The sequence below is a fragment of the Pecten maximus genome, chromosome 18 (genome assembly GCF_902652985.1).
Source record: "Pecten maximus chromosome 18, xPecMax1.1, whole genome shotgun sequence".
Classification (NCBI taxonomy): Eukaryota; Metazoa; Mollusca; class Bivalvia; order Pectinida; family Pectinidae; genus Pecten; species Pecten maximus.
This window is the reverse complement of record NC_047032.1, coordinates 6857375-6872988: the sequence shown is the minus strand read 5'-3', so window position 1 is coordinate 6872988 and position 15614 is coordinate 6857375. Positions and strand designations below refer to the sequence as shown.

The 15614-nt window shown below is 33.7% G+C and overlaps 1 protein-coding gene across 12 annotated transcripts in view; it reads left to right on the top strand.

Annotated features, from left to right (window-relative positions):
- Window positions 1–15346, top strand: part of LOC117316216 (tumor protein D54-like) — a 40451-nt gene extending 25105 nt beyond the window's left edge. For 4 of the 12 annotated variants that reach the window (XM_033870755.1, XM_033870754.1, XM_033870744.1 and 1 more), the window contains 5 exons: window positions 3844–3903; window positions 8599–8700; window positions 8881–8941; window positions 9659–9700; window positions 13584–15346. In XM_033870755.1, the coding sequence (XP_033726646.1) occupies window positions 3844–3903; window positions 8599–8700; window positions 8881–8941; window positions 9659–9700; window positions 13584–13718 (400 nt within the window). In that variant the 3' untranslated portion in view covers window positions 13719–15346. The remainder of the gene's footprint in view (window positions 1–3843; window positions 3904–8598; window positions 8701–8880; window positions 8942–9658; window positions 9701–13583) is intronic. The other 8 variants (XM_033870750.1, XM_033870746.1, XM_033870749.1 and 5 more) reach the window with 3 other exon arrangements.
- Window positions 15347–15614: the final 268 nt, after the last annotated feature.

Below are 15614 nucleotides of genomic sequence, written 5' to 3'. Positions count from 1 at the left end.
TTAAACTGTGATTTTTTTTTTCTCTATTCTACTTAACACTTAACTGCCATTTTCTCAGTACATGTACTTTATAATGTGGTGAGTCCATGCACGCTAACGCTTTTTTCCATCAATGCACCTTGGATGGCTGACTACTGAAATATATGAACTACAATTTAACATTCAACTGAAGTCCGATACAAATTTGTGACGCAATTTACCAAGATGTTGAGGTGGTCGAATTCGACTGATCATTGAAGTCTGATACTAATTCGTGACGTAATTTGCCGAGGTGGTCAGATGGTCAGATGGTCAGATTTGTCTAATCAGATTCTCATTGTCTCAGTAGAATTGGACTGATCATTGAAGTCTGATACTAATTCGTGACGTAATTTGCCGAGATGGTTGAGATGGTCAGATTTGTCTAATCAGATGCTCTATATAAAAAGTCACAGTAGACTTATTGATGACGTATGTGTCTAGGTGAAGTATTGCTTATCTTCATCATGATGAAATAACTGTTCTCCAAAGACCCAACCCCAGGTAATAACAACAAACACGAAAAGGCTGTTCACAACGCACCGGACTACACCAGCGATGTCATTTAATTATCAACAAAGTTACAAAAATTACACTGGATTTTCAGGTGCTGTGGAACACGGCAACCTCTAGCTATGCTCGGCGACTTTACCTGAGAACAAATTCATTCGTAACTTTTGGTGAATCAAAATATTGCTTATTTCTACGATAAATCCCAATGAGTTAACGATGGGACCTGAAATGATTCCTCCCCAAAAACATAGTACACCTTGATAGGTGACCTTGTACTATATTTGTAGCATCTTGAAAAATAAATGAAATAAAAAAAAAAATGAAATTTTAATCTATCCGTTCCGACGAGTGCATCGCTCTTATCTGATAGCTCACCAACTGCACGTGCGTGTCATGTCATGCCACTACAGGTGTGCCACCTATTGGGAGAACCATTAGAGAAAACAATTTCGCGCTAAGCTGCATGTGCGTGTTATGTCACTACAGGTGTGGCACCTATTGGGAGAACCATTAGAGAAAGCATTTTCACACTAATTTCTTGTAGTCAAACACACATAATAGGATTTCTAGTGATAATGTGATAATGCAAATATACTAATGGATTCTGTAATACTCAAATCTATAGTTATCTTAAAGGGTCTTTTGGTCTTTTTTTATTTCTAATTTCTAAGTGTTTTAAGCTTGCATGTATCCATTACTCAGTTTAACCTAAACTTGTGTTGTTGTCCTGAGGCTTTTTGAATATTCTTTGATATTATTTATCAAATACACAGATATTCAGATCCATCAATCATAACAATGCTTTTACCTTGCCTCCTCAGCATTCTGTTCTTGGCTTCTTTTCAGACTTGCATTTTTACCCCAATTGAAAAATCACACCTACAATTTTGGTTATCTCCCCTGAAATTATTTCAAACTAAATTACCTCCTTGTCAGCAGTGATTAAATGATATATACATCTGGAAATTTTAAAGTTCATTTAATTGGAAATCATCTCCCCTTGATACAAGACAGTGATTTTAGTTATCTCCCTTTAAATCATTTAAATCTATATTACCTCCCTTGTGTCAGTAATTAAACTATATACACATTTGGAAATGTAAAAGTTCATTTAATTGAAAATTGTCTCCCCTTGATACAAGACAGTGATTTTAGTTATCTCTCTTTAAATTATTTCAATCTAAATTACCTCCCTTTTGGCAGTGATGAAAAAATATATATGAGGAAATTTTAAAATTAATTTAATTAGAAATCGTTTCTCTTTGATTCAAGACAGTGATAGTAGCAGACCAGCATGCCATTTCCTTTATTGTCATTAAAACTCCTAATTGAGACATAATATTCTGGCAGCTTACTTAGAGTTTGTCAATGAAATCTTTCCATGCTTGCTGATAAGAACCAGACCAATTAATCTGTTGATTGCATCTCCTAGAAACCTGTAAATCCTAGTGTTATTTATAGTCAGAGGTTGGAGTGAACATCTAGCCAACATCATAGGAGAGGAATGTCTGTATGATAACATGTACAAAAATTATCAAGGACAACGATAGAATATAAAACGATTATAGACTTCTGTAAATATTCTGAACATACAAATTTGAGCAGTAATTTTATTTTAACGCTTTTTGCTCCTAAAGCATTGCACTGAATTATGATTGTGCTAATTTCATTTTCTATGTGCTATTTGTACAGAAAATATGAGAATGTGCTAATTCTTCATTGTGCTAATTTATTATAATTTGGAAATGTACCAAAAATTTGAGTGCACCAAAATTAATATTTTTACAATATTACTGATATTTTTGCTTTATTTGCATCTTATGTACTGTATTATAAGTACCAGTAAAATCTGGATTGGAGTTTATACCATTATGAATGCCAGTGGTGTCAAATGATTCCTCGTTATGACAAATTTAAAATCGTCAATCTGATGCTTGATGGTGGTTTTCAAATAATACTGTGGATAACTTGAAATCAATCAGTATAATATATCTAACTTCTGTTTTGTTCAACACATGAAATTTCATGATCCAGCTCAAGTCATCAATAGATGAAAGATCGAATTACTGCAGTTGTCGTCAACATCTGTGATTTGAAACTGCAGAATGTTATTTTTTAAAAATTTGTTAGAATGCATATGGTGACTAAAACATCATGAACAGATATTAAGTTTAAATCAGTGTAGTTATTTATGTAACTTGACATCAGATGATTGGCTGTTTCAGATTGCCCATCATCCATTCTCTGTCCGTCAATCTGTTTATAAATGTTGTTATTGCTATTTCTCGTAAATTATTGGATGGTCATCTCACAAAAGAAGGTCACCCATAGTTAGTTTTTGCCCATGTTTAATATGGTGTGACACTGATTAAAAAAATGTTGTCAATGTTGAATATTAAGCGAGACTGATTGAAAAAACTTTGTCAGCGAAGAGGCACTATTGTGTAGATCATTTCAAATTATATGTAGGCTCCCCCTGTTAAACCTGGTGAAGTTTCATTTCTACATGGCTAGATGTTGAAAATGTTGGGTTTGGCGAGGAAAAAAAAAAAAAGATTCATAAACCAAATCAGAGGAGTCTGGGTCATCTAAAAGGTCAAAGTTCAAATAACATTTTCCCAGATGTGGTTACAGCTGTATATTGTTTGACAAACTTTTGACTGATATAACATTTTGATTAGAGGATATGTCATAAAAGTTTTGTGCCCCGAATGACATTGAGGTCGCACAGAGGAGTTAGTGCTTGAAAGGTCAAGGTCATAGACAGGAATCAGCGTTTTAATACTACAATCATTCTGTGAACTTTCATAATCAAGTGAATAGTTAGGTATAATGTAAAATTTCTTTTGGTAAGTATTTCAACCTCGATAAGCCTAGCTGATCCATAGCATTCTCTTGTTTACATATACATCCAAGGCCAAAAGCACAGACCGGAATCAATATACAAAATTCAAAATAGCTAGTACACCTCATTTTGTGCTGGGGTGGTTTGTGTTTCTCAGGAAGCTGAGATCCCAGGCCTACTGTCGTGGATGTATCCTTGGGCAGTATGTTCACCATATTTCTGCTGGAAAGCATGCAACAGATCTCTTATTGGTGTCAAGTTAGGTAGTCACCAGCAACAACATGGAGACCCCTCCCTGAAATGACACTGGCTGCTTACATCTGTGATAAAGCTCAACAAACAACCGTCCCGTTACTTAATGCCCCATTCCGTCCTGTTTTTAAGAAAAAATAGTATAGAATTAAAATATTTGATATACTGAAAAATGAGATTGAAGCATGATAAAATGATGAAGGGATTCGTTGCAGATATCACAGAACAAATGTTTACTTGGGTGAAATGAATGATAAGATCAGTAGCTCCTCGGCGTAAGTATAGAGTGTAGCATGCAGCGAAAAATCCTGTGGAGTTATCTCCCTTACATTGGTATATTGTGTTATAAGACTCCCTAGCCTATTGTAAGAGCTACCTTTTATACATTATAACCTAACCATTATTCTAACTCTGGCCACTAAATGGAAAAGCATGTGACTGACCTTCGTCACATAATGATTATATTACTATCATACATGTATATCATCATTGCTGATTTAGTTCATCTTCATATCACACTGGTTGTTATATTACAAGAGCGTGGAACCACATTCACACAAATTCTGCTGCGTTATTCAGGGTTAATGGTAGATCAAGATTATTTTACATTTCTTGATTTTTCATGATAGGAAATTATTTTATTGACTTTTTTAACATGTCCTCAAATTCTGCCACCCAGATTTAAAATATTTTTTGTGTAAATGAATATTTCAGAAAGTTCATTTGAAAGATTTTTACATACCCAGGCTTCAAATACTTTCAATTTCATTTCAACTTTTAATTTATCTTGACAATTTTGAAAAAGTCTTTAATTCAAGATGGCCACCAAGGTTTGCCATTCCACATATTTTCCACCAAACATTAAAGTTAGCATAGAAAAGTCATTGATTCAAGTTACAGGTAGATACACATGCTAATGTGATAATACGATCTCACTTTACAATAAATTATTTCTGTGAAATTTGGTACCAGGAGCGATATCAGGCATATACGGTTTAAAAGGTTTAGATGACCCTTAAACATAATTTCACCTTTGGTTTTGGAGGTCAAGGCGAGCTATTTATTGTTTGCAGGTTGGAAACATTGCAGATTTATTACTTTATTTTTGAAAAAGGAAATGTTATACTGCTGTTAGTTGTAGACAGAATTCTAAGAATTTGATAGAAATGTTGGTGTATATTTTATAGAAAATAAAATCTTCTCTACATCAGCTGATAAATGTGACTCACGTTTGTTGGTTATTATTAAAAGGATGTGTATTTCCTTCTTACAATGTATGGACTATTTACCATAATTATCTGGCAGTGATCTACTGATGTTAATTAAGTTAAATAACCAAGAAAGTGTAGCTTGAGCCTTCGTTGTCCTACAATTAGCCCACCCCCTAATTCATCATCCTACAATTAGCCCACCCCCTGATTCATCGTCCTACAATAAGCCCACCACCTAATTCATTGTTCTACAATAAGCCTAACCCCTAATTCATTGTTCTACAATAAGCCCAACCCCTAATTCATTGTTCTACAATAACCCCAACCCCTAATTCATTGTCCTACAATAAGCCCACCCCCTAATTCATTGTTCTACAATAAGCCCAACCCCTAATTCATTGTTCTACAATAACCCCAACCCCTAATTCATTGTCCTATAATAAGCCCACCCCCTGATTCATTGTCCTACAATAAGCCCCCCCCCCCCCCCCCCCCCCCCCAATTCATCATCCTACAATAAGCCCACCTCCTAATTCATCATCCTACAATTATCCCACCCCGATTCATCGTCCTACAATAAGCCCACCTCCTAATTCATCATCCTACAATTATCCCACCCCCTGATTCATTGTTCTACAATAAGCCCACCCCCTAATTCATTGTCCTACAATAAGCCCACCTCCTAATTCATCATCCTACAATAAGCCCACCCCCTGATTCATTGTCCTACAATAAGCCCACCTCCTAATTCATCATCCTACAATAAGCCCACCTCCTAATTCATCATCCTACAATAAGCCCACCTCCTGATTCATCATCCTACAATAAGCCCACCTCCTGATTCATCATCCTACAATAAGCCCACCTCCTAATTCATTGTCCTACAATTATCCCACCCCCTGATTCATTGTTCTACAATAAGCCCACCCCCTAATTCATCATCCTACAATTAGCCCACCCCCTAATTCATTGTCCTACAATTATCCCACCCCCTGATTCATTGTTCTACAATAAGACCACCCCCTAATTCATTGTTCTACAATAAGCCCACCCCCTAATTCATTGTCCTACAATAAGCCCACCCCCTAATTCATTGTCCTACAATAAGCCCACCCCCTAATTCATTGTCCTACAATTATCCCACCCCCTAATTCATTGTCCTACAATAAGACCACCCCCTAATTCATTGTCCTACAATTAGCCCACCCCCTGATTCATTGTTCTACAATAAGCCCACCCCCTAATTCATCGTCCTACAATAAGCCCACCTCCTAATTCATCGTCCTACAATAAGCCCACCTCCTAATTCATCGTCCTACAATAAGCCCACCTCCTAATTCATCGTTCTACAATAAGCCCACCTCCTAATTCATCGTTCTACAATAAGCCCACCTCATAATTCATCGTTCTACAATAAGCCCACCTCCTAATTCATTGTTCTACAATAAGCCCACCTCCTAATTCATTGTCCTACAATAAGCCCACCTCCTAATTCATCATCCTACAATTAGCCCACCCCCTAATTCATTGTTCTACAATAAGCCCACCCCCTAATTCATCATCCTACAATAAGCCCACCCCCTAATTCATCATCCTACAATAAGCCCACCCCCTGATTCATCATCCTACAATAAGCCCACCCCCTAATTCATCATCCTACAATAAGCCCACCTCCTAATCCATCGTCCTACAATAAGCCCACCTCCTAATTCATCGTCCTACAATAAGCCAATTCTCTGATTCATTTTAGTAAAATATGGCCACCCCCTGATTCCAAATAACAGATTTAGTGAAAAACATACAAATTGTAAGTATGATAGCTAGCTTGTTGTCCTACATTGTCCGATCCCACAGAGTCTTCCCCTCCTTTCCCCATGTTGAATCCATCAGAGCCATGCAAATACTGATCGCGAGGAACCAATTATGGAATTTAGAACATATTGGATATATATATACATTATATGTTGTATTATATCAAATAACTGGCCAGTTTTGTCGTATGATATTTATGACCAGGGCGTATATTTCATGTACATTGTAAAAGATGCCAGCTATGTGACTACATTTGTATTATGAATGCATATGTAATAACACCTATATTATTGTGTACATGTATGTGAAAAGTGCAGTTGGCTGAAGGTTTCAATTGGCTGAAGGTTTCAATTGGCTGAAGGTTTCAATTGTCCAAAATTTATGGAATCATTAGATAGACTTCCAATTAGGGGTCAGAGTGTGAGTGGGGCTGGGGTTGTTTTGGTTTAGTATTGTTTGATGTCCGATTAACAGCTGAGGTCATTTAAAGACGGTGGGGTCGGGGGTCAAGAGGTCAATGGATATTTCAAGTCCAGCAGAGAAAATGTTTTCAAAAACTTTTGTTACAAATATAAGTCATGTGGTGGAAAGAATCTTAAAGTTGTTTTAAATTTAAAAAGATATTTATAGCTTGGTTTCTAAGCAGTTTGTCTGGCATGAGAAGCTGATGAAAATGAATAATTCCAAGACTTGATTCTATCAGTAATGGAAACTCCTGTGTTAGATCTATATTGTCTATATTTGTTCAATCTGTCATACATTTTGTAAGTGAATGTGTGCACAGCGATGCTCGTTCATGAAAAACATAGTGTCTATGTCTATGTTTTATGTATAATGAGTTACTTTGGAGGTTTTTTCCATGAAAAAATAAAATCTTGTAAGAATTTGTATTGTGAAAATAAACTAAGAGTGAAGAGTGAAAAAAAAATCTGGTTCATAATTTTTATGAAAAATTAATAAAGTCCATTTCATAATTTCTATATGAAAAAATAAATAAAATCTGTTTCATAATTTTGTGAAAATAAAGACTTTCATAAAATTTATGAAATAGGTAAAGTCTGTTTCATAATTTCTACATAAATTTTTTTTTTTTGTACACCAAAATTTGAACCATTGAAAAAGCTACTTTTCATATTGTCACACTAACAGATATATATTAAAATCATAGCAGCACCATTTGTAGCATGATTAATCTATTGTTTGTGTCATATCTTATTTGTACATATAATTATGTTTAATTTTATTGTTTTGAAATTGGAAATATCTTTGAACGTTTAACATTATTGAAATGTAATTTTTCACACATATCAATTGTTGATTAATTAATGATAGATAAATACAAAACAGTACATATATATATGGTGTTTGTGTTTATGATATTGACTAAGATACTATAGTGTTGAAATTCTGTGATATGTACTGTATTTACATATAGCAATAAGTCAATATTTGGTCACACGTATCTTTTACAGTTCAGTAAAAAGCTGACAAATGGTATTCCATTGTGCTGCTCACCCCCTAAATTAAGTCCGGATAAATATTGCAAAAATATTTAAGAAAAAATTGCTTTCGATGTTTCTATACTGTAAATGTACATATTTTAGTGGTAATCTTATTTTAGTGGTTTTGAGCTGCAAGAATCTTCACTAAATTTCGATGGTGTCAAAAATTGTAGCTTATCTACAATGTTTTATATGACAATCATTGTCAGCATTAAAATCATTCTGCTTATCTGTTTTAATAAGCTTTTGTGCTAAAATTTGAACACGCTAAAATAAGTACTTTTACAGTATTTGAAAATAAGGCTTAGAAAACTATTCTTAAAGTATTTATACCTATCATCATTCTATATATTTTTCTTGTCTCCTTCCCTTGGAAGGATATTTTCATAAAAGTTGGATGTTACGAACACAATTATCAGAAATACAACATTTTGTATGTTTACAGTTATCAGAAGACTTCGTCTGCAGTGAAGACAGCATCTGAGAAAACAAATGCAGTTGTTTCGTCCTTTGGTGCTTCCGTCTCGAAAAAATTAGGTGATATTAGGTAAGATATACATGTAATACAGGTAAAATTTTCATTTCATGTACTTCTCAACGCAATTTTAAAAACTTTTTGGAAAGAATATTTGTCTTTTGTATGACAGACTTATAATTTTGTAGATTTTGTTCATGGTATTTAACAAAGGATTAAATTTCTTCACGGTACTGACATTTCGTTTTCCAGGAATTCAAACACGTTCAAGTCAATGGAGGAAAAAGTTGGTGGTGCTTATTCAAATGTCAAGGTAAGGGCAGAATAGAAAACATTTCTGATATTGTGTTTAATAAATGTTTGATAAATCAAAGCGGATTGTGAGGCTGTGTGGAATGGTAACTAGGCATGGCTTCCCAAACATAACTGTCTGTAAGTCACTCCAATTTCTCAAGAGTGCTTGTGTAGGATATCTTTGTGGCAATGACCCTGAGGGATTAATTTACACAGATACGCATATCATTTGTTGATAAATATACATTGGTATTAATTGAGAAATTGGAGTCAAAGAGTTGTTAATGCTTGTGATTGTGGCTCTAACATCAGTTTTGCATATTAACAGTTTATATTCCTTCAGTAATTAAAAATTTTGTTAGAGAAATAAAAAAATTCTGTATGGCAGTCAGTCCCATATGTACATTATAGCTGGTTATTTTTGCCTGTACAAATCTTTGTGAATTGGTGCCAAAATTTAATGTTAAATTTATTTTTTTGCAGTTTGGCTACATTAGTGCTGTTCTGTTATTTTTTATCACTTGTAAATAGCGGTGGAATTTTAGCGATTTAATTTTGTTACACTCAGATACATGCCTGCAAAAATTAGTAACGTATAACCAGTTATAGGTATGTACGAAACATACAATGTCTATACATTGTTGGGAGTTGTAAGCTTAGTGTGTAACTATAATGTGTTCACTAGCAGAATTTCTTGTTGACTGGATTAATTTTGAGGATACTTGTGTTCGTATAGACCTCTCGATCTATAGGGAATATAAAAGGGCGTCTTGGCATGGTAAGTCGTGGTGTTGTAATGCTGTAGTTTTCCTCATTCATTCTGCAGTAGCACGCCACATATCTGAACCGCTCGGGGACATGTAATTTGTTCGGCTATAAACAGAGTTGTTCAGATATATTAGGCATTTTGATATGCAGTACTGTATATTTTTATTTACTGTATTGTAGCATAGAAATGTTATTATTGTTGTTGTTGTTGTTGTGATTATGTAGACTATCTCAATTACTTGTTGTTAAATGTCATTTTATTTTTGGAGACATTTTTTCACTTATGTATTCAAGTTCCCGATGTTGTCAATACACATTTTTTTTTTTTTTTATGTAGAATAGATTTGCACTTAAATAAAAAAAGAATTTGTGAACATTTAATTTACTTGCATGTCTTTTAGCTATATGTGGTTAAGAATTATTGTGGATAATGACATTCATTTCTGATGAAGTCAAACGGTTTCATAGAACTAAAAAGTAAGAACTCTATTTTGGGGATATTTAGAAATTAGGTACCATTGCCTCTCAGTAACAGTTGTCTTTTGGGAAGTCAGAGTCACCTATGGTAAGAATAAAACTTACGAGAATCATCTGTCGAAGTTAGAAGAATGACCCAAGATATACTTAATTCTTAAATTTTACCACAATTTAAGATGTTGGCTTCTTCCTTAATAGCAGTGTAGATTGTGTATTTTCTGGATGTAGGGAAAGGTGTGAGAAAAAGAAATGATGCAAGCTATCACAGAAAAAAACTATCAGAGATAAATTGAAATCAGAGGGAAAATTTATGTAGGATATCAGAGAAAAAAATGCAAAATACCGAAGAGAAAGTTAATGAAAGATAACAGAGAAAAAATAAGAGAAAAAAATTAGATATCAGAGCGGAAAAAAATAATAAGAGATATCTGAGAAAATCATGCAATATATCGGAGAAAAAAAATATCAGAGATAATTTGATATTAGAGTGAAAAATATTGTAGAATATCGGAGAAAAAAATAAGATATCGATTGAAAAAATAATGCAGGATATGCAAGAAAAAAAATTATCGGAGAGAAAATTAATGCAACAAATTGTGGAAAAAATTAGACATCAGAAGAAAAAATAAATGCAAGATATCAGTGAAAAAATGGGAGATATCAGTGAAAAAAATGGGAGATATCAGTGAAAAAAATGGGAGATATCAGAGAAAAAAATGGGAGATATCAGTGAAAAAAATGGGAGATATCAGTGAAAAAATGGGAGATATCAGAAAAAAATCCAAATATCAGTGATTTTGTAAAATATTCTTCAATTTGCTATACAGCAGGGCAATTCCAGTCATTTACAGAGCCGTAAGTCTTCGTTTGAATGTGTGAATTTATTAAATTCACTAAGTTATCCATGCATGTACTTTCTGTGATATTGATATACATTTTGTATATACATGTACATGTATATATATAAAGTTATTATGGAATATATGTACATCAATATAACAAGTCTTCAGTTGTATGTAACACAGTGTAATCAAACTACATACAAGCTCATGCCTGGTTATAAGCCCACAACTGTTCTGTAAAAATGGATTATATTCTGTTGTATTGTTTATGGGCTTCATAACCAGATAAATATTCTGACATTGTTATATTCTGACATTTATATATTCTGACATTGTTATATTCTGACATTGTTATATTTATTATAATAAGTTTGTCCTCTGTATGATACGGTCATTGTTGACTGGAAAACATTTATCAGGCCTAGGAGCTTGATTGGGGCGGTGGCCGAGTGGTTAAGGTGTACCGACACTTTATCACTAGCCCTCCACCTCTGGGTTGCGAGTTCGAAACCTACGTGGGGCAGTTGCCAGGTACTGACGGTAGGCCGGTGGTTTTTCTCCGGGTACTCCGGCTTTCCTCCACCTCAAAAACCTGGCACGTCCTTAAATGACCCTGGCTGTTAATAGGATGTTAAACAAAAACAAACCAAACAAATGGAGCTGATTTCATGGGATTCAGCCAAGGTTGTTTGTCCATTTTGACACCAAAGTTGTTCATTTCGAGGCCAGGTGTATTGACATCGACAGACCTTTGAGGATAAGTGCCTGAAATATTACATCATCAAAATAGTTAACTGGTTTGTCCGCTCTAACAACCAGGCCCATGCCAATAACATAAAAATAGTTAACTGGTTTGTCCGCTCTAACAACCAGGCCCATGCCAATAACATACTGGTAACTGGTTTGTCCGCTCTAACAACCAGGCCCATGCCAATAACATACTGGTAACTGGTTTGTCCGCTCTAACAACCAGGCCCATGCCAATAACATACTGGTAACTGGTTTGTCCGCTCTAACAACCAGGCCCATGCCAATAACATACTGGTAACTGGTTTGTCCGCTCTAACAACCAGGCCCATGCCAATAACATACTGGTAACACTAAGCCATGTTGATTTTTTTGGTTGTTTTTTTTTTCTTCAAAATTTTAATTTATTGTATATGACCTAATAAGGGCGCAGGGCGCAGGTAATTGACAGTGGGGGCACCCTTATTAAGATTCGTTATTCTGAAGTTTTATGAAACAGACTATACATTATACCAGAATACCCAAGGCTGTGGAAACGGTAAAATATTCAGTCATAGAACTATTCCAGATGAAGACATCGTTTTCTTTGACATAATAATTTATTTACAATGTCTTTTACTAGCTTTCTGTTATTAACAACAGTTAGTTACCAACATGAATGAAGTCTTTATTTTATCTTCAAATAAAGATGGTAAGTTATTATTTGTATGTATGTTAAGTTTCGGGTGCACTTTGCTTTGACATCTGTAGGAATAGACAAAATGTGACTTAATTTGCTGAAGAAAGTTGAACACATAAAGTAGCAAAACATTTCACATGAATTATTAATTTTGAACACCATTTTGACACTCAGTCAAAGATTTTTTTCTTGGAAAAAAGGTAGTGGCGCCCTTATTAGAGCAGGCGCCCTTATTAGGTCATATACAGTATTTATACATAATTAAGACGACATTAGACATTCGTACAACACATTCATCCATTATCATACTACATCTATTACAAATTAAATGAATAATTGGATAACAAGTGTCAACAACAAAACACGAAAAATAAAAAATGAAAAATGACTAAGCTGATGTTTAATGTTTAATTAGGTGCCAGTAATCAATGTGTTTTTATTTGCATGGTTTTCAAATCAGTATGTTACTGAATTATCTTCTCTGTTTTAGTATACTTAAACGATTGTGTTGACATTGATATGCTATTTTATTTTTCATGCTAATATTTCACGGTAGTTCTTGTTAGAACTAAGTCCCCCGAATTTAAAACTCCCGCAACGAATATAGCGAAAGTTAATTCCCTCAGGATATAACCAACCTATAGAGTAGTAATTGTCATTATAGGAAGGTTGCATGAAGGAAAAGATAGCTTAAGTTTCGTGTTCAGAGTACAAGAATGTGCTTTTGTAACAGAGAAACCAGACTTCATTTTGTAGGTATAAATATTTTATTAATTGTTTTCAGGTTATATCTATCAGATTGCAATTTTATTTATCTGTCGCCCAGATTGCAATCATATTGACATTTAATACTAAATATTTACCATTGTATGGCACTGCCACTATATAACCCTACCAATTCAGTTGCGAGTTCACCAGCTTATGAACTGCCAACTGAAAATTTCAAAAAAAATCGCACGACAAATAAAAAATCGCAGATGGTAAATATAAGCATTGAACGGCTTTCAGTTGGCATTCATAGTCAATATGAATGCCAACTGAAAGCCGTTCAATGCTTAAGTGATTATTGGTTTCACAAAAAAAAAATGTTTACAAAATTTGAGCCTCGCTAGAAGTATTTTCATATCTGTGTTGTCAATTATTTGTAGGCCAAGGTAACTGGAAGTAAGTCCGAGGGCAGTTTTGAGGATGCATTACAAAGTGAAAAGGCCAAAGAAGAAGGTGCCAACGGAACCACAGTACCGGAGGCAATGTCATTACCGGAGGAAAAAATCCCACTATGATTACAAGACATCAGTCGTCTGAGTGAACATAAGTTCACAATGAGAAATGTGCCGATCAAAAGCTTGCAGTGTGAAATCTGTGTCTAGTGAAAGCTTTCCAAGCAAAATCTGCATCTCTCATAAGTTTGCAGTTAAGTGAAATCTTGATCACCAGGAAGCTTTTTACATGACAAAGGTTTCTACAAAAATAAAAACAAAAAAACTTTTGATTCCAAATCTGCATTAGATGAAAGCTTGCAATTTATATTAAGTCAGCATCAGTTGAAATCTTGTAACTTATGTATATATGTATATGTGACATTCAGGAGTTTCTGACCGAAAAATGGAAAAAGTCCTATCCATATGAAATAATACAGAGAAAAATACTTCTGATGGTAAGAGAAAAAATAGTTAAATTTCTGATCTTTTGAGTTGCATGTTAATTGATAAATTATTATCTATATATACTTTTGTTTCCCTTGTATTTATGTCTTTGTGTGATATACATGTATTTGTGATTTATGGGGTGAACATCTCCTTTCAGAGGACAGAATATTTGTCTATACAGTCCTTGGCTTATTAAATATTTATATTTTACAAATATGAATTTTATACTATGAAATCTACAAGTTTGAACAGATAAATTATCTCTTCAGAGTTAATAGAAAACTAGCAAATACATTTATAGGAAAACTCTAGCATTCTTCTGTTCAAAAGCATTTCAGTGATGAAGCTAAATAAAATACAAGAAGAATCCTATATTAAAGTATAAAGAATATCCTGGGTTTTCAGAGATAGGTAAAGGTATGTATAGACATTGTCTATTTACCACAGTTTTAAATATACTTATGTTTCTTCATCAATATAAGATATTAATATTTCTTAGTGCTACTGAGAATTTTTATGTGAGTCTGGCTTCTGCCCCCTGTCCTATACAACCCCTTGTGTTTTAATTTACATTCGTATACAAACAATGAAAACTGATGTATTTTATCTTTTGACTTTACAAGTGTTTCTTTGTTTAATTAGAGATAAGTTGTCTGTGATTTGGTGTTGGAATGTATTTTGCAGATGAGGGACCAAAAAAGTTTTTTTAATTCTTATGTCAAAAGATTTGTTTATTTGATATTGTAAACATACTTATTTTGCTGAACAAATTTTAGCACAAAAAAAAATGAATTTCAGCAAACTGAAAATAAAATTTAGCACACAAAAAATAAATATTGAAAGATAATGCCAGTGATGAATTGGTACCAATATAAATAAATTTTATTTAGCATAGTCATGTTTTATCGAAACTCTTTCAGCATGAAAACACAAATATAAGATTTCCACTTAAATAAGATTACCACTTAAATAAGATTACCACTAAAATATGTGTGTTTACAGTATTATTGGAACAGATTCTTTTTATATGTAAAAGGAATATTTATCCATGTCATTTACACAACACAAGTGGTTAAAGTAGAAACTCAAAAGCAATCTGATGTTATCTAGATAATCTCTTCCTTGTGAAATACCTTCAGAAATTGATGTATATTTGGAGATTTATTATTGTACATTACACATTTTACCTGTCGAGAGTTATCTCCCTTCATTGTGTTATATATTGTGCAATTCATTGAATACATTAAATTATTATTATCAAATTTCAGTGGTTTATTATCAACACAGTTTTAAAATTTTCATCTTGAAGTTTAACGAGTCTGGATGTTTTCAAACATCAATAAACATCAATATTTTCATATAAACACTGAGAATTTAATCTTTCAAACATTTAATCAATGGGTCTGAGTCTGAGATGAGAACTGCATGATGGCCTGTTTAGAGTGTCTGTCGAGAGTTCCAAGGTTCTAGTTTTGAATTCAGTCTGATGATAATATCTCCATTTTCCTGCTTTTGTGGACAGCCTTGGCT